The sequence below is a fragment of the Oculina patagonica genome, chromosome 8, assembly GCF_052425735.1.
Source record: "Oculina patagonica isolate OP01 chromosome 8, crgOcupat, whole genome shotgun sequence".
NCBI lineage: Eukaryota > Metazoa > Cnidaria > Anthozoa > Scleractinia > Oculinidae > Oculina > Oculina patagonica.
This window is the reverse complement of record NC_135765.1, coordinates 27,603,540-27,628,378: the sequence shown is the minus strand read 5'-3', so window position 1 is coordinate 27,628,378 and position 24,839 is coordinate 27,603,540. Positions and strand designations below refer to the sequence as shown.

At 37.9% G+C, this 24,839-nt stretch overlaps 2 protein-coding genes across 2 annotated transcripts in view; both read left to right on the top strand.

The window, feature by feature from the left end:
- LOC144664269 (uncharacterized) overlaps nucleotides 1–14,571 on the top strand; it is a 40,441-nt gene extending 25,870 nt beyond the window's left edge. The window contains exon 2 of the mRNA XM_078525375.1: nucleotides 13,667–14,571. Within this exon, the coding sequence (XP_078381501.1) occupies nucleotides 13,693–14,571 (879 nt within the window). The 5' untranslated portion in view covers nucleotides 13,667–13,692. The remainder of the gene's footprint in view (nucleotides 1–13,666) is intronic.
- Nucleotides 14,572–19,079: 4,508 nt separating this feature from the next.
- Nucleotides 19,080–23,287, top strand: LOC144663777 (uncharacterized). The gene is made up of 2 exons (XM_078524845.1): nucleotides 19,080–19,172; nucleotides 21,624–23,287. The coding sequence occupies exon 2, from the start codon at nucleotides 21,653–21,655 to the stop codon at nucleotides 22,196–22,198; it is 546 nt and encodes a 181-aa protein (XP_078380971.1). The 5' UTR covers nucleotides 19,080–19,172; nucleotides 21,624–21,652; the 3' UTR covers nucleotides 22,199–23,287.
- Nucleotides 23,288–24,839: the final 1,552 nt, after the last annotated feature.

Genomic DNA, 24,839 nt, shown 5'->3' with positions numbered 1-24,839 from the left:
TTTCGACGGTGTGCACCACTGAATAAGTTTCTTTCCCATGGTGATGTTACTAGTATTAATTCGTTTCTAGCTGTCTTTTATATAGCTCGAATACAGCTACAATTAGCGGTGCAGCCTACCAGCATGGTATATTCCTTTCCAGCTGTCTTTGCGTGACAAGTTACACGTTCATACATTTTATTTTAAAATATGAAGTTCAGAGTTAATACAGTACTAGTATTCTGTAGACAGTGTAGACAAGGTGAGGGTAAGTTTATTTTCAAAGCGAAAGTTTACAAACTGTGCACTAACCGGTCCTTTGGAGAAAATATTTATGACCTTCGGCGAGGTTCCAAGTCTTCGCTCTTTTCGTAAATGATGAAAACTGCAGAATAATTTTCTCGTAAAACTGGAGTGGTCGCGCCACAGTTTGTTTTCTTTCCCAATGCGATATACTTTTAAATCGGTTTTCTGTTTTCCAACGTGTCCAACGTGGTTTGCGTTCGAATACTTTGGCCCGTAACTTCGAATGCGATCAGCGCTACGGTTCATTGGTTTCGATTTTGTTTGTTCATGGATTTGATTGACATCGGTAGTTCAGATTTCTCCTCTGTTACGGCACTTACACCTTACGGCACTTACACCTTACGGCACAAACTTCAGCTCTCAATGTGTTTTGCTTGCAGCCATTGCGGCTGCAGCAAAACACAAAAACTCCTCAAAGGCGGGAATAGCAAGAAATAGAACGAAAGGAGATTTTTGACGCTCCCTACCCCGTCAAGGTAATCACGTGATCAGTTTGACTTGCAGTGGTTTCGTTTTGGTTCGATGTTGGTTGTTTCGTACGCGAGTTGATTTTGTTGATTTGTCCGCTATCGTCGCCTGCTTTTGTACCCAAAGGGCTTAATAAGGTACGTAATCAAACTCATAATACTTATAAATATTGATGATCACAGTGCACAAGGACTGTTTAACCCTTTCACCACCCGTGGCCACTTTAGCGGCCAAAAATTAAAAGTGCTTGTAACACCCGTGGCCCCTTTAGCGGCCAAAAAAAACAGCTGGAAACGACCTCTTCTGTTTTGGGAAAAACTGGGCACTACTTTCCATATTTGGAAAACTAATTTATGCAAGTGAAAGCACATGCTTTGAAAACAAAATGGCCGTCTGTTTCCACAAACTGAAGGATGAAGAAGGCATTGTAAAACGAAGAAGAAAACTTACCGCGCATTTTTTTTCGCCATTTTCAGCAACAACCGAAAGTGAAGACAATATTCATGAGCAAATTTAACCGTGAATTTCAAGAGTTAAAGCCAAATATCTTCAAAATTGTTCGATCGATTACTAGTGAAGATGTGTAAGACATTTCAAGCGAACTGTAGACCGTAAACAACAAGAAATTCACCTGAATGTGACAGGGATGCTCTCAAACGATCTTTACATAATGCGGTAAGAGTTGTGCAGCATTTTCACTGTTTTTTGTAAATGTTTTGAATGAAATAAATATAACTGTTTTAATCTATTTGTTGGCTGTGAAATTATCTTTGCAGTGATGTATTTTTTAGTTAGATAAGATGTTTGTAGTACGCGCTAGCTTCGTTTGAAAAATTTGTGCGCCATTCCTTCCTGAGGAATCGCCATTTTCTAAATGGCCGGTGTTAGGGGCACTTTTCTGTTGAAAACGTGCGGTGGTGAAAGGGTTAAAGTTCAGTTGACTGTAATGTGCTGTGTTGCAAGATTTCCTGAGATTTGTAGTCGATCAACTCGGGTTTGTTTTATGCCGCTGAGCCTTTAATAAATGTCTTCATGACATGTTAGGTTTTTTTGGTTCACAATATGCCCTCTTCTCCTATCAGTATTTGCTGTGAATTCTGTGATTGTCGTTTTCGTAGCAAACAGTTTCTTCGACTTACTACTTCCCGACATCTTGAAAAATATTACAACTTGAATCATGGTGGGACTACGGGATTAAGGATATGGATCGAAATTCTTCACTAGTCGCTTATAGTGAGCTAATACAAACTTCTCACCCAAGTTTGGCCATCTGCTGGAAGGTGACAACTGGGACATTATAATCTTCTACTATTAGACTACTATCCGTTACTCAAGTTTAAATATATACACAATTGCCTCCATTTGCAGGATGTAACAAGTCTATAATTTCGATAGTCGATAAAATTCGATTGTTGCCCATCGAATTCGATACTAATCAATCGACAGATATCGGAAATCGATAAAAGTCGATCACACAATTTCTTCTTCTTGGTTGTTTAGTTTTTTATTAAACTTTATTGCCATACGGACGGTATAATACACTTCCATAGTGCTCTATGGCACTTCGATAGTGCTCAATAATTGTCAATCGACAAGTTTAATTTGTCGATAAAAGTCGATAATCAGTTGAAAATCTTGTGATTATTGACTTTTATCGACAAATTAAACTTGTTGATTGACGATTATCGACAAATATCGAGCACTATCGACTTATCGACTACGTTTCCGATGATCGACTTTGATCGACTTGTTACGTCCTGCCATTTGGCATGAAAATATGCACAGATATCTGTCTGCAGACATTATCTGTTCCGAAAAGCAAACAGTTTTTCTGAGAGTAGCTTATTAGGAAAACTGTCACCTTTGAGGTACAGATAATGCCCATTAAGACTCCACTCCGTTTATTTGTGTCTTTCTGAAATGGTCAATACCGCTGTGGAGTAGAGAGTACTGTCACCTTTGAAGAACAGATAATGTCCGGCAAGGACAAAATAATATTCCTGCATGCTGTTGAAGCCAAATAATTTTGAGGCTATTGTTTTTGTTATCCTTCAAAAATTTTCTACATAAGGCCGCTTACTTTGGCAGACCTTCTTTTAAAGCTTTTAAACATTCAAATAATTCTTTTGATGTTTCGGAGACATCGTGACTCCATTATCATCGTGACTCCATCATCAAGAGAATATGTACAGTATGCAAATAAGGAACGCTACAAAATAAGCATAAAACAATGAATGGCCTAAACAAACACCTTAGTGTGGATAGAATCAGTTTGCACGTTAAGTGTTGGCTTACCTATGCAAATGTACAACATTTCTTTCACGAGGCAATCAAATTTGCTGCTACATTTCGTGATGACACAAGAAAGTCATCTTCGTTTTACAAACATTACAACCTGCAACACAATTGCAAAATACCTGAATGCTTCATCAAACAATTTCGATGTATTTCACATTCATAGTCCTTTCTCCAACTTAGTCCATCAGCTAGTGGGGTTGTATGGCTCACTTAAGGGGAACAAACGAAACTTCTCTAATATTACTCTTTGACTATTAAGCATCATAAAAATGTGTGATAGCAAGGATAAAACGGTAGCTTTCACTGTGTAAATCGAATTTGAAATTTGCTCGCATATCCTTCTTTTGGCCGCCATCTTGGATTTTAAAACAAAAATCCTTATTTTTTTTATTCGTTCTTAAATACTTACTGATTTTTTGCTTAGATATATATTTGAGAGGTACTACATATTCGGGACATTATTTAAGCATTGTTTACGGTAATAAAAGCAAAGTACGCAATAAATGAGGTCGCAATATCCGCCATTTTGTTTTTCAGCTCGTTTTCCTTTTGCTCCTCAATCATCTAAAATAACAAAATTACCATAAAGGTGTTCCATCGCAATGCTACGTTTTTCCAAGTATTTTACACCATTAATCAGTATACCCCAAATCAGATTACATAGCTACGTCCACGCATAATTAGGTTAGAATAGGGCGCAGTTAAGAGATTATTGAGTACAGAACAGACAGAATCGCCACACTCGTATAAAGTCCTCCTTCACTGCTGCTATGCTTCTGTCAACTCTTCTGGAGCGGTGAAGGAATTACCGGAAGGGAATCAGTAGCTCTTCTCTAGATTGTGGCTTGAAAATTTCCTCTTGTAACATTGAGTTCGGTTAGTGGAGATGCCTCGCGTGGTGGGAGAACCTCTGGCTTTACTTTCCCGGGCGCCGTTCACTTTTCTCTGGCTTCACTTTCCCTGGCGCCGTGAATCTCACACTCTGACACGTCTTCTCGTACAGCTGATACACTTATGCTTTCGTATCTTTAATGATCACCTCGGATACTGCAACTCCTCCCCGCTAATCGCCATAGCTCGGACGTACGTTTCGTACGTTGGCAAAGCTCCACTTTCCTGGTCTTCGCACCTCTTCCCTCTTTTTTAAAGTACTTTGTATGTCCGTGGGACCATATGTTTGAAATAAAGGGCTGGGTTGGAAAATGACGATTGTTTTTTAGGGGGATTTATTCAAGACACTTGAATGGCAATGGTATTTTATCTATGCGCTCTCTTTTCTTCGTGAATTAATTTTTAAATCTGCACTTTTTGACCTTTTTGCTTTATTTTGTGATACAAACAGTCATATTGTGAACAATAATCAGCCGTGGCGACGTCGACATATGACATCATGTTGTTTTTAAAACACTAGAATGAACGAAATCATGGTTTTAGTTCCAATAAGTTTTAAATTTGCGTTTGAAAGCGATTCGTTTACGTTAAAAGAATGCAGGCAGCTTTGTAGCGTTTTCACCCCAAAAATCCAAGATGGCGGCCAAATTAAGAAGCGTATAGGGGAGCCAATTTAAAATTCGATTTATAAGTGAAAGCTACCGTTCCAACCTTGCTATCATACATTTTTGTGATGCTCAATAGGCAAGGATTAAGATAAGACATGTTTCGTTTGTTCCCCGAAAGTGAGCCATGAACCCAAATTTTCGGATCTCAGCTGATGGACTAACTATAAAGGGATTATGAAAGGCTGACAAAGAGAACAAACCCAGTTTAAGCAATTAAATTTCAACTTCATTCATAGTTTTTGTGTGTGTGTTTTTGTTTGCGCTTGCAAACACTCTGATTGGTGAAAATTTTCTTCTGTTTCAGAATATAGCTAGAATGTTTACTTTACAATTAAATGCTAAAAGAGCTTACTCTAATTTTTTTCCAATACATCTCTTCAATCAAACTTAAAACCATTGCAGTTGTCAGATAATTGTATTTGTAAGGAATCTCAATATTTTTTGGTTATGCTGAGGATTATCTTTCCTATATTTGAATAACATGCTTTTACGAAGTGAATTGCCTTCAGTCAAACTTATTTATTTTGTGGTTGGGAGCGTTTTTCTGATTGGATAGTAGCCTCCACTGTGTAAATAGTTCACATCGAATCCAAAATAATACCTTATCGTTTCTGAGGAAACAAAAGAAAAACAGATCAAAATCTACCAATCACAACTAACAGAGGTGACCTTTTGACCTGGTTGAAGCGAGCTTCTGTTTCCCAAGAGGTCCGCTAAGATGATTGACGGCAGCAAAAAGCGTAAATAGTCCGGCGGCTTAGCTCCAAATTTTAGTTGAATTGTGCACTTTTTGATACAAGCATGAAACTTGGCACAATGAAGGTGGTCACCAACAGAAGTTTTTTTTTTTCAGATATAGTGCCAAGCCCGAAAAACACCGGTTTCCATGGAAACCGTAATTTATTAAAATCAATGAAATTTCGTGAAATATTTGTTTGTCCTGGTTTATAGACAAATACTATTATGTCAGGAAGTGATATCAAGTCGCACGTACAAAATTTAGAATGAAATGCTGTAATTTAGACTGTTCACAGCCCTATATTTTCCTATTTTTCTTCTGTTGGCGAACGATTCACCGATCGCGAGAGACCTGGACGCTAGAGCAAAACGAAAGACGCCAGGGAGCAGAGGGCGGGGAACGAAAAATCTTTTCCCATGCAATAATTTCCTAGTAAATTATTGGTATCAAACAGATGGTAAAAAATGACAATTGTAAGGCTAATTTAAAGCATTCACATCTGTATTTTTGAATAAAAATCTACAATAAAAGGTTTATAAAAGTACAAAAAGAAGTACTTCGTGGGGGAGGGGCCTCTCGTCTGAAAATTTCATTGCTGTTTACTAGCTGAAAATAGGAAATTGGCGTTGGCACTATATCAAGAATTGATTAGTATGTGAATGCTTGTAATCCCGCAAAGTTTGGTGCTTGTATCAAAAATCGCACAATTCAGGAGCTAAGCCGCCGGACTAAACTGTTGGTTGAGGATTGAATTACAGAGTTCGCATATCACTGAAAACCACAATAATCAAAGGTCTCTGTGAGACTACGACTATTTTGCTATGGTTTATCTGTTGGCAGTCAATTGTGGTATGGAGTAGTTCTTTATAAAGGGTGAATTAGGCTTTTCACTTTGTTTAGGAGTGCAAGTGTTGAAATATGTATATTTGTGTTGTCCTGGATATTCTGGCTAGTTTATTATGAGGAATGTAGGAACGGCGGAACGGTACGGTTGATGGGAGGAACATTGTAAAATGCGCATTGACATATTTTCTTAAAACGCAGTATGTGTGAATTTTGTAAAACGCAGAAGTGTGAAACATTTTAAAAAGTGGCAACAACAGCTACCAAAACAAAGAACCATTTCAATTAAAAATACGTCAATTTAAGGTAAAGAAGGCGTGGAATAATGATTATTTGGGGGGGGGGGTTAGGGTGAAGTGGGGCATAGGTTCGAGATAAAGAAACGCATAAAGCCGAAGTAAGTTAAGAAAGCTGTTAAAAGGGAAATGAAAGTTCCTGAAGTTAATAAGTTTGTACTGAGAAATTTCTAATGGAATCGCAAGAACAAGGGGTTTCTATTAAGATCATTTATCCAAGTCAAACCCTGCTCAAGGTGAGCTGTTGTGAGATGAGCTACGTGTTCTCTTATACCACATGGAAAGTAGTTGTTGTCATCTTATCGCCAAAGTTAAGGTTTCTTGGGCGGGTTTAGTAATTGGATGGGGTACCAATAGGAAACTCCTTGTTGTTAATAATAATAATAATAATAATAATAATCGATATTTTAACAGGGTGACCCCTTCAGTCGCAGGACTGGTATCAACGGGGGCCCTGTGTAAAATAAAACAAATTAAAGTAAAAAAGAGTATGTATAAAATATCTATCTATCTATAAAAACTACTTTAAAGAGATACCACTAAAATGCTAAAAAAAAAAGTTAAAAAGTTTAAAAGAAGTACTAGTGTTCTCATAAAAATAAATAAATTACGAATTAAAAATGTTCTAAAAATAACCTAAGAATAAAAAGCAGAGAAAGCTTGGAAACGTTCCTTTGGCTGCATAGTCTTAATGTTCGTCGGAAGACAATTAAAAATGGATGCACCATGATAATAAAAAGACTTTTTAGCGACATCTAAATGAATGTTTGGAAGTATAATGTCAGTAAAAGACGATCTAGTGCATCTCTGATTTAAAACATGTTGCTTGTCGCCCTGGCTACGTAACAGGAAATAGTCTTTAAAATATGAGGGAACGTCTCCGACCAAGCACTTGTTAACTAACAGTGCACAGTGCAAATTTAAATTTTGTTGTTTAAATTTTGTTGTTCAGTTTTTGAAATCCTTTTTGTCCTTCAAAGTGTTATTGTGTTTAACAAATTAACTGACAAAAAAGTAACAAGCCAAAAAAGAAAGCTCAAAAAATGAAAAATTTTAACCCCTTCTTATAACATAAAAATACACAAAAGACCATGGTGCATGTTTTATTTAATAACTCAAAACTCATTTACAGCAGTTAAAGCTTCAATATCACATTAAACGAGCAAAACATTTCGTTTTTAAGAGTAACACATCGGCTTATGTAAAAGTTATCAAGTTTCCAAAAAAAAATTCAATCACTTTACAAATTTGGAAGTACAACATTTTCCTTTTTCTAAGATGAAAACTAACCTGAGAAAAATCGACCGAATTTCAAATTAACTACCAATAAATTGTACTGCGTAAACACAAGGATTGCATCTCAAAAACCATGGCAAAGTATTAAAACTTTACATTTCCAAATAAATCATTAAAGACACATAATTTATGATACAAGCGAGATTTTCAATCTAAAAAAAAAGGTGATCCAAAGAGCATTTTGTACCATTTGGAATTTTATCTATTCATACGCAACCGACCGAAACACGTGCGAAGCAACAAGAAAGATAATTTACCTCAATTTCTAGCTTCGAATATAGACCCAAATCTCCAAGTAACTTTCTCTGACACTCGAAAAACGTTTCAGATCATAATTCCTTCTCAAAGACCATCTTAACGAGCTTTTAAACCCTATTAAAGCTCGTTAGACCGAATCCGCCATATTGCTGAAGAAATAACTTCTGCAAAAATCGTCATGTAAGGCACATTAAAGTTTCTTGGCCGGAATCACTAGGTAATTGGCGGATAAAATTCACTTCCTGTATACCAAATTTGGAGGAGAACGGAAGTAACGCGAATTAAAATAATTTTGGCGATTTACGGTCTAATTAGACCAAAAATCTGTTTCAAATTATAAGAAAGAATAAAATCTTGGGTGATAACTTAAAAAGAAGACTTCATCTGTTTAGTTTCTAACTGAAATCTATAAACTGTCGGGCTTGCTTATACCCTACGTCAAAAATGTGTTTTCCACCACCTATGTACTCAAACAATTACCGGAAATTCGTTTTATCTTGCTGTGCGTCCTTTGTGTAAATTCAAAAGCATCGCTCACGAAAACATACTAACGAGCCTGTTAGCGACTTACTTAATCGCACAGTAGGAAATTCAGGATTAAATACTAAAACTGCCATACCAAAAATTCATAGAATGTATCATACCGTAGAAACGGAATAAAGTGGTAGCTTATCTCTCTAAAAAGAAAAAAAAAACTTCTTTAGCGCAGCTTAGCATATAACGGGAGAATTTAATCTCAACTGGTGTGTCAAGGGGTGTGTCAGCATTGATAACAACTAAGAAAACGGAATAGCGTAAACGGCTATAAATAAACACGGCAGAACAAAAGAAAACACGTGTTAAAAAAATTGAACATAACAGAAGTGAGAGAAAAAAAAAGAACGAAAAGCGTAGCACTTTAAAAATTGTACGTTTTGGCAAACGATGGCAAATGAGTTAACCAGTTACTGATGGCAAAAATCACGAGCATAAATGAGAATTGCCAGATACTGCAACTCCGTTGACGTTTCCCCACTCGCTTACCAACCGCAGTGCGGAAATACTTCAAATTCCAAGACTAAAAGCGAAACCATGTAGCGATAACTTTATCGAAAAAACATCTGTACCACATGACACATTCATACAAACAACATCAACGCAAGATTGTACTCACTTAGCCCTCAAGGTAACTCTCTTGCTCCACTGAACATCTGTCTCTTTTCCAGAGTGTATTCTTCCAACGGTGAAGAAAAGTTTATGACAACTGTCAAGTTCAGTGCTATTGAAAACAAATTTATTGAGCAGTAGATAGAGCTCTATTGCTCCTTTAAACTTCGTAAACCGTTGAAAACCATTCCACTCCGCAACAGTTAAAAACCACTGGAATTTGTATCCGTTTATGTTATTTCATTAACTTCACTCTTGCCAAACTAAAGCATTAACGTGCGTATCTTTGTACTGATTACTTGGTACTAATGGATAAAACGCACTCTCCAAGAACTTTTCTTTTAATACAAAGAACAAAACGTTTTTAGACAGTTTATGACCGATTTGGCTTGCGTATGCAAAAATTACAGTTATCTTCAATCCATGACGTCGCAATTTGAACCCGCAAGTGTTTACGCAATACTAATGAGAGCCCCTTTCATCACCTACAGCGGAATATGCCCTTTCCCACCCTCCCTGGAGTTTTTTTGGTTCTTCTATTGTTCTATAGATAATAACGGCAAATAAACCAATCAAAATCTGTTTTCTGCCCATATTTTTAGAGAACTCTTGGGGTCCTAGAAGAAGGTTTTTTGTATTATTCCGTGCATTGAAATCGTACAAGGAAATCGTAGAGCCGCGCGGGTTGTATTTACAAACTTCCAAGGCCTTTTTTTGATTCTGAACAAGAAAAAAAAAACATATTTGGGACTTAAAACGGAAAGGAGAAACACTATAGAATTTTAAAGTGGCCTTAAAACGGAAAACCATGGAGTACAGAGTGCTGAAACCTTGTTGATGAAGGATTTATCTTTCCTTTCACCGCCGCGAAGATATGGTGTAATGGTGCTTACAAATGCGTTTTGAATTCAAATCACGGAGTTAAACAAGGACCAATTGCGGCTTCTCAAGTCTTTTGAGAACGAAATGGTAATGTACTGTTATTGCTTTGAACTTGGATGTAATTTTTTGAACGATCGGTAAATCCATTTAGTGTACAATTGACTTCAAAAGCCGGCTGCTCAAATTAAAACTTCGCTTTCAACATGAACATGTGGATAATTATTTCTGCCGTGCAGTACAGCACGGTGCGAAAAATTTCGATACTCTGCCGCTTGTCAACACATTTCTTGACTTCATCCAAACTAAAAATAAATTCTAAACAAAGTTTCTTTCAAGGTTCTCTGTAATTTTTTGGTAATGTGCTGTTATTGCTTTGAACTTGGATGTAATTTTTTGAACGATGGGTAAATCCATTTAGTGTACAATTGACTTCAAAAGCCGGCTGCTCAAATTAAAACTTCGCTTTCAACATGAACATGTGGATAATTATTTCTGCCGTGCAGTACAGCACGGTGCGAAAAATTCCGATACTCTGCCGGTTGTCAACACATGGTGTAATGGTGCTTACAAATGCGTTTTGAATTCAAATCACGGAGTTAGACAAGGACCAATTGCGGCTTCTCAAGTCTTTTGAGAACGAAATGGTAATGTACTGTTATTGCTTTGAACTTGGATGTAATTTTTTGAACGATCGGTAAATCCATTTAGTGTACAATTGACTTCAAAAGCCGGCTGCTCAAATTAAAACTTCGCTTTCAACATGAACATGTGGATAAGTACAAATTTCCGTTCTTAATCATTTTAGGTTAAATATTAGCGCCCGGCTTCAGTGAGTGAGACGCTTGTACTAGTACAACGCTTTAGACTGTGAAACACTGAACCACTCACATTCTCGATTAGTTGTGTCATATCTCATTTGAGATACTCACGCATAAAAATAACTGTTATAACGTTTATACATGTGACAAGTCACGTTTTTAACACGAGATCGCAATTGTTGACGCAATACTAATGAGAGACCCTTTCATCACCTACAGCGGAATATGTGACAAGTCACGTCTTTAACACGAGATCGGAAGTGTTGACGCAATAATAATAAGAGACCCTTTCATCGCCCACTAAGCGGAAAGAACTCCCTTGAGAAATTAAAACAGTCCCTTGAGAAATTAAAAAAGTCCCTTGAGAGTAGACAAGAATGTTCCAAATTTTGCCCACATCACTCCTAATCTCCTACTTTTGCTTGTAAACAAGCAAAAAAAGTCGAAAAAACGGCTTAGAACTACATGTACCCGTAGCTAAAATGTTATGATCATTAGCACTTTTAGTTTGTTAATATAACTTTTTCAGCTTTCAAAATAAGAATTTCAATTCACTGGTTTAATATTAACAAATAAATGTTAATTAACCTACAGGTTTGCATGTGCACACTCAGGAACTCTTAGTGTTTGGTTACAAAACAAAGACTTTCTAATTTGTGGTTCATTGACTTTTAATACAACAATGTCCCCGACAGTTTTTAAACGTTTTCAGTCTAATTTCATGCTTTCATTTTCTGTCCCAAATAAATTGCTAAATTGAATATAAAACTGACTTTTTTAAAACAAACTGTCGTTTTAAAATTTATGCTAACAAAATTATTTACTGTACTTTGATTTTTGCCCGTTTGGCTGCGATAGTTAAAAGATAATAAATACAATGACCTCCATTTGGTGCAAACATTTGCATAGATGTTTTAATTTGGGCACTAACTGTTGTTACTGCAAACCTATATCAAATCTCAGTTTCTTGGTGACTTCATTTTCTGTCAAATGTTTCGATCAGGTTATGTGTCCATTGTCATATATGTTTCAAGGTCCAAGTGGAAATTATTGTTTATTTATCCATGAAATTATCTTTATTTTTTCTTTGTTAGAGAACATTTGGAAAATTTATAAGAATTGCTAATAAAATTGATTTAAGGCAATGTGTATTTTTTAATATACCACTTGGCCACGCTGCATTCTTCATTAATGCGTGGTTCCAGTAAATGTTCATACTCACCCCAAGGAAGGTCATTGAAAATTCCTAGGGAGAGGGGAGGGCATGTAAGAAGCCAAAATGTTTAAATAAAAGTGTAAAGCTTTGGTGGAGTTTCCAGCAGGGTGGGGGTGGGGTTCATACGACGGGTGTGAGTAGTTTTTCTGAAACAACATAATGGCTTAGTCCTGTACTGCCATTGTTGATAAATTAATACTTTGAATGAGGTTAAATGCGATTTGACCAAGTTAAATAAGCAATTTAACCAAGTTTACCACAACGAGTGGGTAGTCAGCTGTCCTGGTGGTCAGCGGTTACTAGCTCTTGTCAGGCTCAGTGCTTTGCGTTCTCGGACATTACAGCGTGGTGTCAGGTTTTCGTTCCATGGAGGGTTTTCAGGGATGTTTTGCGAGTTTTTGTTAGGGGTTCTACATCTGCCTGTAAGCTTGGGTTTAGCAAGCTGCAGTTATTTGCAGTTAGGCGTTGTAGTGGCGTAGCGTGTGTGGCCTGTGGCGTTTTAGCGTGTGTGGCCTGTGGCGTTATAGTGTGTGTGGCCTGTGGCGTTATAGTGTGTGTGGCGTTGTAGCGTGTGTGGCATTATAGCGTGTGTGGCGTTTTAGCGTGTTTGGCGTTATAGCGGGTGTGGCGTGATAGCGTTGTATCAGTTTCTCATGCGGATGGGTGCCTCGGGATGTGGGTGGTGCTCGGGGCTATGGCTTCTCAGCCATGAGCCCCTTGCTCTGTTCTGACCTGGTGGTCAGCACAGAGGTCCCTTCAGCTTGGCGTGGGGGCTGATGGCTTTTTTGTTGGGATTGCCAGCCTTGGCAGCTTTATTCTATCTGGGGAGGGCCGGCTGACCTCAGTGGAGGCCCTCCCGCGTATCCCAGGCACCCATCCTCCATATTCACGAGGCAGTGGTTAATATCTGTTGTGTGAGGAGAGCTGCTGTTTTTTAAATCAATGTTTATGATTTAGTTGAAGCCGAATTATTGTGTAAATACCAGTGTGTACATTGCCATCCATTTCAAACAATTAGGTTACACAAATGACCCATATTAGCACAATAAGGGTCATTTGTGTAAATACCAGTGTGTACATTTCCACCCATTTCAAGCAATTAGGTTACACAAATGACCCATATTAGCACAATAAGGGCACATATTAAACAGTGACGGTTCTTTAAAACATGGAGGTTTAAAGACAGGCTTGCTTATATTATATGCTTTTATAAATACACTGTTAAAAGTAAAAACAAATAGTAACGCTGATGTTTTTGTGGCCTGTACAAAAGACGTTTCACATTTCAAATGCTACGTATGTGCAAACTGGCTAAATAGAGACTCTAAACATTGGCTAAAAACTCTGTTTAGAATAGTATTTAGGGCCAGGGGAAATGTGTAGTCTGTTTTTCACAGTGAACTGAACTTGTGACCTGCACTTTGTACCAGCCAATGTTTTGTCCAAAAGCAAACAACTATGTTTCTTTGACTTCTAGCATGATCCTTACAATACAAGTTATCTCCTTGAATAAATCCTTTTATACTTTAACTTACAGAATATTGCTTTCTTGTTTTGAAAAGGTTGTGAGTCAAGAACGGATGTGAATATGGCGAGGAGGAATAAAGACAAGGCATTTAAATGCACTGTTTGTGAGAAATGTTTTAATTACCAGTCACGTTTAAATGATCATCTAAGGATTCACAGTGATGAAAAACCGTTTAAATGCATTCAATGTGCCAAGTGTTTTAATCGGGCACGACAATTAAAAAGTCACCTCAAAATTCACAGTGATGAGCGATCCTACAAATGTACTCAGTGTGGCAAGTGCTTTAGACAATCACAAAGTTTGCATCGTCACCTGAAAACCCACAGTGGTGAAAAGCCACACAAATGCACTCAACGTGGCAAATGCTTTTATCGGGCAGGAACTTTGCAAGATCACCTGAGAATTCACAGTGGTGAAAAACCGTTTAAATGCAGTCACTGTGACAAATGTTTTAGCCAGGCTGGACATCTGAAATCACACATCAAAATTCACAGTGATGAGAGACACTACAAATGTGCTCAGTGTGAGAAGTGCTTTAGACAGCCACGAGGTTTGCACCAACACCTAAAGATTCACTCTGGAGAAAAGCCCCACAAATGTACCCACTGTGATAAGTGCTTTCGTCAAGCAGGACATTTGCATCGTCACTTAAGAACTCACACTGGTGAGAAACCATTTAAATGCACTCAATGTGACAATTGTTTCACTCACAAGGAAAGTCTGTTATATCATAACAGATCATTTCATAGTGATTTGCCCCACAAGTGCAGCCAATGCAGTAAAGGCTTCAAAGATGACAGTGGTTTAAAGAGACACAGATGCAAGAAGATATCCTTGGAGGACAGGGAGAAATACACCTGTTGGATGTGCGGTGAATTTTGTCACAACGTTTGTGGAATACTGTACCACATGTACAAACATGGTATGCGAAAGGATTGATTTGCTAGGTGCATGGTTCTAATTGTAGTGAAATACAGTAATATCTCAAAGGCTTATGTATTGAGTTCCGTTCTATAAAGGAGGTAGGGCAACCCTATTTTGCACGAATTGATGAAAATTTGATTTTAAATAATTTGAAAGAAACGTGTTAACTGATCACGTTTAAAACTTGAAGCGGTAGCAGAGACCTTATTGTTGCGTATTTTCGTGATTTTCGCAATGTCAAAAACGCTCATTTAAAGTAAAAGACCAACAAAAACTCTATAAAAATAGGTGACGCAAAATTTAATACCATTTGTAGTCACGATTGTTTACATGGTAATTTGTGTTCGCGCTCGCTTTCTCAGAATCATACAACTGTGTAGTATAACGTTGAGCTTTGTAGCAAACGAGCATGTGTACTTGTTTTAGGTTGGTTCTTCTCAATATAACCGTAAAATATAGCTTTAAAATTCGAAGTGCCGAGTCTAGAGACTAGCTCTTTTTTAATGTGGATCAGTTTTGGAAAATGTTCAGTTCGCGTACCTTTGTACTTTCAACAATTTGTTTTTCAAAAGCGCGAAATTCAGGTACCTTGTTACGTGAAATTTTCGTGACACATTCATTTCGCGAATTTCGCGATTCAAAAAATCGCAAAATGGATGTTGTCATTGCCAAGTAAATGTAAATTGTGTCTTACTCAAAAACGCGAAATTAAAGTGATTCAAAATACAAAATTTTCACAAAATCGCGAAATTTAAGTGTCGCGAAAATTTCATATAATACGGTATCTTGAAATCTACCTCTTCAATGTTCGTGAAAGTACGGTCCCGCAAGAATAAGTATCGATAAGGTTCGCTGGTTATAGGTAAATGCTAAAATGAAGCGAAGTAATACGAACAAAGTATCAATATGTACTTATAAATCCCACCGAGAAATCAAGCTTGAATCAATTTCTGCATTCGAGATTTTGACGTTTAGTGCTCCTAATTAGTACAGTTTGGCACGAAACATTAAAATAAGGGTGCCCTGTGAGTATTAAAAGTTGCGTTAGATTATAGAGTTAGATTGTTTTATCTAAAACCTTGTTGGCGTAAATGCCTAGTCAGGTTTAAGGACGTTAACATTCAAATAATATATTTCACCAGAGGTGAGAGTTCATGTTTACAATTGTATATGGTTGTATCCATTCGTTGTATCAGTAACTTTCAACGAATTTTTAATCTCGCTTAGATTACACTGTTAAGTTGTAATTTCTACTTTTCCGGTTTAACATGAACCGTTACGTTAAGGTCACTTTGAATTAGTTAAAGTTTTGTCATGTTAGAAAATTTTAAATAAAACCGTTTTGTTACTGTTGATAACGAATAAACTCAACTTCAACGTTGATTGGTTGTCGTCAGGGTCGATGAAAAGATCAATCAAGAGATTGTAAAACATTGCTTCTTTATTCATTGTTCGACAAAACGTATTTAACGAAAGGCAGGCATGAACCCTTTGTACTGGTCATACATTCATTTCAAAGTGCGTTCAAAGAATTCATTCATGACAAGGATAATTAGGCCACAGGAAAAAAAAACGAAAAAGTTTTAGAATCCGGACTTTCGCTAAGTTTGGAATCCCGAATCCACAGACATGGAATCCGGAATCAAATCATTGAAATTCGGAATCTATGGTGCGGAATCCGTAATCCAAGACTTTCTTGGATTCTTCACATGGGGCGATACATTAGTTAGAACTGAGGCTCCCCAAGAATTTCAGGAAACAAGGGAAAATGGAGATTAACTCTTTGGGATACAAACGGAAGAAAACAAACTTCGTATAGAACTCTTTTAACCCTAAGCCATAAGCTCTTTAAATGTGGACCTACTAGTACTAGCCTACTTGCATCCTGTCTTTTATCTTAGTCAATCGAGCGAGAAGCGGACAAACGCATGAGTGACAAAATATTCGCGAAAAAATCTCGGGGATAGACGCGCAAATAAAAAGGTTGCGCGTGGCCATTTTTCACTCGCGCGTTTTATCGCGACTCTCTCGACGGGCAAAGAAGAGAAGCTGCTCTTTAGTCCAGGCATTTTGTAATCAGACCTACTACTAATTGCAACAGAAGCTTTCTCAACGTAAACTAGTTAGAAATGACCTATACAATAACATACTAAAAGTCTCTAAAGATTCAAGCGTGGGAACACCTCCAAATACGATCAACTTCCAACTCGCTTTCTGCTGCAACATGAAAACGAGTCTATAAACAGGAAGTTGCTGTTTACGGCTGTTTTATTGGTATAAGTCATGCCTTTTCTTGAAATTATGAACATACTCTTAATACAATCTTTTCCTGGCCTTAATCTTTGAATAAAAGACCCATAAAAGAGCAATTTTTAAAATGCTAAGTAATTCGAAAGTTTACAGTGGCCAAGACACGTGTATCACTTATCTTCAAGCTAGAGATAGAGTCATTCTTGATTTGTAATCTACACAGTCATGCTATTCAAGTTAGTCTTCCGATCTTCACTGTCGTATTCCAGGGCGATGATAAAGTTAGTGCACGCGGACCATTTGCACTGGCCGCAGGCTGGGGAACACTGCATACCATTCTTAAGGCAGATGTACCTCATAGTGCGGCAGTCAGACAAACAGTTGTATCGGATTAACTGTAGAAGCGAGTCTGGCGCAGGCGGCAGGTCCGTCGCAACGGGAACCAATTGTTCGCCAATTACATTCTTTATCCTGGGGACGACCAACTTTCCTCTTTTTGACAGTCAGTTGCTCATCCACTTCAGAAACTTTAGGTAATTTCCTCTTTGTGTGGAAGTTTACACTGCAGGTCATGGGTAAACCGCGTCAACAGCAGGCAAATCATGCACATTTAAAAGTCTAGCACTTATCATATCAGACCACTCGTCCCCTCTCACTGAACAAATTTTCAATATCGTGTCTTTCATTTCAATTGTTGTAACCCTGAACGCTTCCCCCAGTCTTTTTCTCTGTTTCCCGAACTCAACTTTGGCGCCACAAAAGAAACAGTCAGTTTTGAATGAGAAACATTGTTCTACTTGGCGAGTTAGAGAGCGACGATTACTAGCTGTTTCAGACGTAAGAATTTTCTTGGCTCGCTTGATGTTACTTGGCAGACAATATTCTCGCCGGCAGTTCTGATGAACCTGCTACCCAGAAACCGTAGTGTTAGAATCATTTCGCTCTGTGCTCGCCCGATTAATTCCCGTGCTTCCCTTTTCTCTTAGCGTTACGACCTCGCCCTCGCCGTCGAAGTATTTTTACAAATATCACACTTTTCTGTTTCATCCATAGTTGAAAAACTTGTTTTCTGAAATTACAGGCAGATGGGAACGTGTAAAAGACGTCAAGCTTTGTGGTACTCGGAAACGTCTAGGTTGATTGCGTAAATGTGACTAAATTGGCTTTCTTGAGTTTTTGATAAAGTTTGGTTCTATTCTTGCCAAATTAAGTCTTAAGTGAAAATGAATTTTAGGTAAATTGTTTTGTGCTCAAAAAGCATTTATTGTTCGGATAAATTTTCGTTTTAGAAAAGTTTTTCATTCAGAGATTTCTAAGTTATGAGAAAAAGATAACGCACGAAGCGCGAAGCGATAAATGGAATATCAGTTTTTCGTACACTGAGTTGAAACTCAATTTGGGATTCACTACAGTTAGAACTGCATAACGTTAGCACATAACATCCATGTTTATTTAAGCATAAAAACTTCTTTTTTATATTTTAACTTTGCTAGCGGAAAACAAGTTCATACGCTTAATACCTCAAACGGATAAGCAACAGCGCAGACGCTTTCTACAAGCTTTGTGTCCATTTGTGTATTTTTATAGATTTAATCATCTTATGAAAGCAATAATCTGATCTAATCTACATGTAATTGGACTAACCTATCAAGAAAACACAAGAAAAGTCTTTCTTTCTCTGCTAGCCCATGCTGCACGTGGCACTAAACTCAAGCGACACAGCAGATAGTACAGGCCGCCTCGTTTCCATGCTGCATTACATAGGGTTCTAAAAAAACCGTTTTTAGTCACTTTCCCCAGCTCAGATTTTGAGAGACTTTTGATATGTTATAGAGGACATATTCCTGGACCAAAAGGCGTTAAAAACCTTCTGTTGCAATTAGTAACAGGTTGACCTGTTTTATGCGATAAAATGCCTGGACTAATAAGAACAAGAAAGGAGTATATAAAAAACACCGTGACCCATTTTTCTGCTTCCAAAACCGTTCACGAGGCGAGACGTAGAAACCGCGAGAGAATCACGCAGAAGACGCGACACTCGCGAAACTCGAGGGAGGCGCTCGTTGCCCAGGAAAAGCTGCTTGGTCGATAACAAATGACGGATGGTTCGGTCTCGTGTACATTTATGTTAAATAGAAAGTATAGTGCAGTTAAAAATCTCCTCAAGGGCAGGAATAGCAAGAAATAGAGCAAACGGAGATTTTCTTTGTCTTGTTGACGCTCCCTACCCCGGCAAGGTAATCACGTGATCAGTTTGATTTGCAGTGGTTTCGTTTTGGTTCGATGTTGGTTGTTTCGTACGCGTGTTGATTTTGTTGATTTGTCCGCTATCGTCGCCTGCATTTTTACCCAAAGGACTTAATAAGGTACGTAATCAAACTCATAATACTTATAAATATTGATGATCACACTGCACAAGAACCGTTTAATGTTCAGTTGGCTGTAATGTGCTGTGTTCCACGATTTGCTCGCATTTGCCAGTCGATCAACTCGGGTTTGTTTAGCCGGAGCCTTTTATTAATGGCCTCCTGGCATGTTAGGTTATTATTTTGGCTCACAACATGCCTTTTTCATTTAATAAGTATGGGTGTGATTGTCGTTTTCGTAACAATCGGCTTCTTTGGCTTACTAACTCCCGCCATCTTGAAAATTTTACTTTACAACATGGCGGGACTACGGGATTATGGATATGGATCGATTTCTTCGCAAGGAGCATAATACGTACTTTTCACCCATAGTCAGCGCGTGCTGGAAGGGGCCTAATGGGACATTTTGATTTCCTAGAATTGTTTCTCGAGTCCAAATATTTCATTATAACGTACAGTAGAATCCCGATAACTTGTAACTCTGAAGGGAAACAAAAAGCAGTTTGAGTTAGCCAGGTTTCAAGTTAATGGGGAGGATTAAATGTTCAATTTTGCTAAGTTAATGATAGATATTTTACCGTTTTTTCAGCACTTCATTATTCAGTACAGTGCAAATTGAACTTATCTCGCCAGAAATTCTAATATGATCATGCAATAAAACCCCGGTAACTCAAACCCTGAAGGGAAACAAAAAACAGTTCAAGTTAGTTTAAGTTTCAAGTTATCGGGGTCAATTGAATATTAAATTTGCCAAGTTAATACAGTACAGACTTGAGAGTGTACTGATTTTTCAGCACTACAGTATACAGTACAGTGCAAATTGAACTTATAAAAACTCTAACACGGCCATACAGTTCTTATGATAAGAGTGGGAAATAGCTGTCACATACGTGATCTGTTCATTGCTCTAATCAATGGGCAACCATGGCAAGTTGCAAGAATCGGAATTAGAGTTATGGGGGTAAGGAAACAAAATTTAGTTTGAATTACAGTCGAAGCTCTCTAAACGAACACTCTCGTAAGCATACTGTTCCACTTACGGCCCCCTTGTTTGAAACCCCATTTTACATTCAAACTCTGCATTTTTACATTCTCGTAAACTGACATTCCCATAAGCGGCCACGGACCCTTTTAGAGATTACAACTAAGACTTTTTCTTTGTTTTGAAGCTCCTGTAAGCAGACACCCAAAAGAAAATCCTATTAACAACATCTGGCTCTTGTTTTTATCAATCAACTTCACATCACTGTTCATCGCAATGATTTTACAGTACTTACAGTGCCATATTTCAGTGCTTGTTTTGTTGTCATCCTCATCCTCTGTAAGCTGGGCAAAATTCAATGATTTTTTTTCTTCATTTACACTTTAAAGTGGACAATTGACTTGTATAATTTTATAACATTCAAAGATGTGTTTCACTAATTGACATTTTGTGGAAAGAAATATTAGAATGATTTGTAATCCAACACAATTTGATTGTCCCTATTTAAACAATAGAGTGTTTCTGTCGAGGAACTATCGGCTGATAGTTGCCCCGTGAAAATTTTATGTTCAGACTTCAGGCACGCTTGTTTACAAAAAAAAGTCACCGGCGGGCACTATCGATCCGGGGATTTTTCTTCGGCGGGCACAATGGACTGATAGTGCCCACCGGCGGATGAACACTATTGCGTCACGTGATCAATTTAAATCAATCAGAATCAGAGAAAATTTAGTGGTGAACTATAAGGGCTGATAGTGCCCTCCGGCGGATGAACAATATCACGTCACATGATCAATTTAAACCAATCAGAATCGGAGAAAATTTCATGGTGAACTTTAATGAGGAGTAGTGAAAGAAGAGTTAAACTGATTTAACTTGAAAGTTTGTATGCATCAATAAAACAACTAAAACTGAAAGTGAAGGTTTGTTAGGGCTATAAACCTTAAGTGGAATTTTTCAGCAGGGTGGAGGGTGGGGTTGCTGTTTATACAAAGGGTGTGAATATTTTCTGAAACAACACAATGGCTTTGCCCTTTATCAGCATGAAATTGTCCCTCTTTTATAAAAAAACACTTGAGAGTAAAACATTATTGTAACATGTATAATTGCTGACATTTTTGTGGCCTGTATAAAACACAGGTCACATTTTAGAGGTCACAAAGCATATGTTACCATGCTACTAATGTACAAAGTAGCTAAACATAGCCTTCTATCCTTCAAGAACAGTTTGTGATTATAGCATTTAGGGCTAGGAGACATGTCAAGCTTGTTTTTATGTTTTGCACAATGTCCTTTGCTTGTGATCTACACTTTGTACCAGCCAATGTTTTGTCCAAACAGCAAACAAACATGTTTCTTTGACTTCTAGTGTAAACCTTACAGTACACATTGTGCACTCAAATAATCCTTTAATATATTTTTGAACTGCTACTTTTACTAACAGAATATTGCTTTCTAATTTTGAAAAGGTTGCCAGGAGTCAAGAACAGGTGTGAATATGGCAAGGAAGGATAAAGACAAGGCATTAAAATGCAATGTTTGTAAAAAATGTTTTTATGATCAGTCAACTTTAAGGAGACATCTGAGGATTCACAGTGGTGAAAAACCGTTTAAATGCACTCAATGTGCCAAGAGTTTTAATCAGGCAGGACATTTGAAAAGCCACCTCAGAATTCACAGTGATGAGAGAACCTACAAATGTACTCAGTGTGAAAAGTGCTTTAAACAGCGACAGGTTTTGAATAATCACCTAAAGATTCACAGTGGTAAAAAGCCCTACAAATGCACTCAATGTGACAAATGTTACTCTGCCCGTTCAAGTCTGTCACGTCATAACAGATCATATCATACTGATCTGCCCCACAAGTGCAGCCAATGCAGTAAAGGCTTCAAAGATGACAGTGGTTTAAAGAGACACAGATGCAAGAAGATATCCTTGGAAGACAGGGAGAAATACACCTGTTGGATGTGTGGTGAATTTTGTCACAACGTTTGTGGAATACTGTACCACATGTACAAACATGGTATGCGAAAAGATGATTAGTAAGGTGGTTCTTATTGTAGTGACCAAGTTCATATTGAAGTTAAAATGCAAAAATGACTCATGAGCTATGTATTGAAATGTTCTTTAATAAGACAACGCTATTTGGATGGTTTGATACAAAATGGACTTTGAAATATTTTGAAAGAAATGAAACTGCTAACTGATAACGTTTATTATAACTTGGAAGCGGTAGAATGGTGTCGTATTGTTGCCAGTGTTTGCGCGATTTTCTCGATTTCCATAAAAATCGCGCAATTATGGACTCGCGAAAATAAGTCCACAAAAAGTGACGCAAAATTGAATACCCTGCTTTTAAACCCATTTATAAACGGTATTGTCAGTTAACATGGTTATCCGTGTTCACGCTCGCTTTCTCTGAATAATACAACTGTGTATTATATCGTTGAGCTTTGTAGCAAATAAGCATGTCTACTTCTAAGTTTTGTTTTGCAATGGCTCTTTTGAATTATATTTTAAAATTTAGCCTAACAACCTGCAGTCACGCCAATCCTAAGATCTGGAAAATGTTTGTGAAATTTTGTTCCTATCAATAGTAGATTTCTGTAAAATCGTAGGTGTCACGAAAATTGGATCTTCAATTTAGGCCAATTAGGTTGTTCCAACAATTATAGGTAACAATAAGGTATGCTGATTGTAGGTAAATGCTAAAACAAAGGGTAACTACATGGATCTTGAATCGATTTCTGTGTTCAACAGAGTGACGTTTAGTGCTCCTAATAGAGTTGTGTTTGTACAGTTGCGTTAAAAACAAAGTTACATTGTTCAGTTATCTAAAACCTTGCTGGCGTAAATGCATGGTCAGGGTCAGGTTTAAGGACCTTAACGTTCCAGTTATATATATATCGCCACAAGTAAGAGTTCATGTTAACAGTTGTATATAATTATGACTTCTTGTATCCATTAATTTTATCAGTGGCTTGCAGCGAATGATTTATCTGGCTTAATTGGATCATTCTGTAAAGTTGTACGTTTGTGAGACCTTGGTTTTAATTTCTTAACTTTTTAACATGAACCGTTAGGTTAAGATCACTTTGAAGTAGTTTAACTATTGTTTTGCTAGAATATTATATATTAAACCGTTTTGTTACTGTTGATAATGAATAAATCCAGTAATGTACATTAGTGAGAACTAAGGCTCTTTCAGGGGTTTCAGGTAACATGGGATCCAAATGGAAGAAAACACACTGCATATACAGCTCTTTTAGTTTAAGTTGCCATAAACTCTTGTTAATGTGGACCTACTGGTACTCATCTATCAGAAGTCTGTCTTTTATCTTGGTCCGTCAAGCGGGAAACAGACAAACGGGCGAGTGGAAAAATGGCAATGCGAAATCTCGGGGATAGACGCGCAAATAAAAAGGTTTCATGCGGCCATTTTTCACTCCTGTTTTTCCATGCACTCTTCGACTGACAAAGAAGGGAGCTGCTTGTAGTGTCCATACTTGTACTGTTAAACTGAACATAGTTCATGGTTGGCCCTCCCCTGCATTTTATTAAAAAAACTCCTGATTTCCCCTTCCCCCCCCCACACACACACACACACACACTCAAACACACCTTTAGGTCACGTGACCGACAAAAGTGCGACCTTCCTCTCACTACTACACGGTACATGTATTTTCTATGTCATAGAAACCTCGACAGAACATTTCGCTTCTGAACCACAGTAAAATGTTTTAATATGACTATACCTCGATGGTATTGAATATGTCTGCACTGAAACAAAAAAATGCGAACATGAACAATCAGTGTGGGTTATTTACGTTTTATAGCATAGAGCGCAGAACTAAATGACTCAGGAGATCAGGCCACGGATAGTCAACAGCAAGAAGCTGAAGTCTAGTACGTCTCGATGCGGACGAAAAAGGACATGAGCCTAGTGGCCCATACAGGCCGGAGCTTATCCCGGTTTCCGTAGCATTAAGCGACTAGGAGTATTGCTACTCCCCCCTGGATGGGATGCTAGTTCCATCGCAGGGTTACCCCCCAGCAGAAAATTCGCCGGTACCCATTTATACACCTGGGTGGAGAGAGGCACTGTGAGAGTAAAGTGTCTTGCCTAAGAACACAACGCAGCGCCCCGGCCAGGCCACGAACCCGGGCCGTTCGACTTGGAGGCGAACGCGCTAACCATTAGGCCACCGCGCCTCCCAAGAAAAACTATGTGCCATTGCATAATATACATGTAGAAATATATGCTATTACCTATAATAAAATACCACTATCTGTTAAAGTAAAAATGGAAAGCAACATCACAAAAATTATCTTTAAAAAATTCTGGAAAAGATGTGTGACCCTCCCCTTGAATTTCCCTTAAATAGCTCACAAAGAGGTATGGCCCTCTCCTTTTGGTGCTCACTTTCACGGATGACCCTTCCCCTCTGAGGCACCAGCCCCCCCCCCCCCCCCCAAGACAAAACGTACCTTCCTTATCCAAAAATATTAAATGTACAGTATTTCTACAATTTAGAATTTTGTTTCAAGACTGTTCAATTTGATTATCACACTCAACATTTTAACAAAACCCAGTTCAGTTCTCATTTCTCGTGATTGAAACCATTGCATCATCATCCACATCATGTATGCACGTATTGCGTGCCGTTTATTTTCATAGGCACCA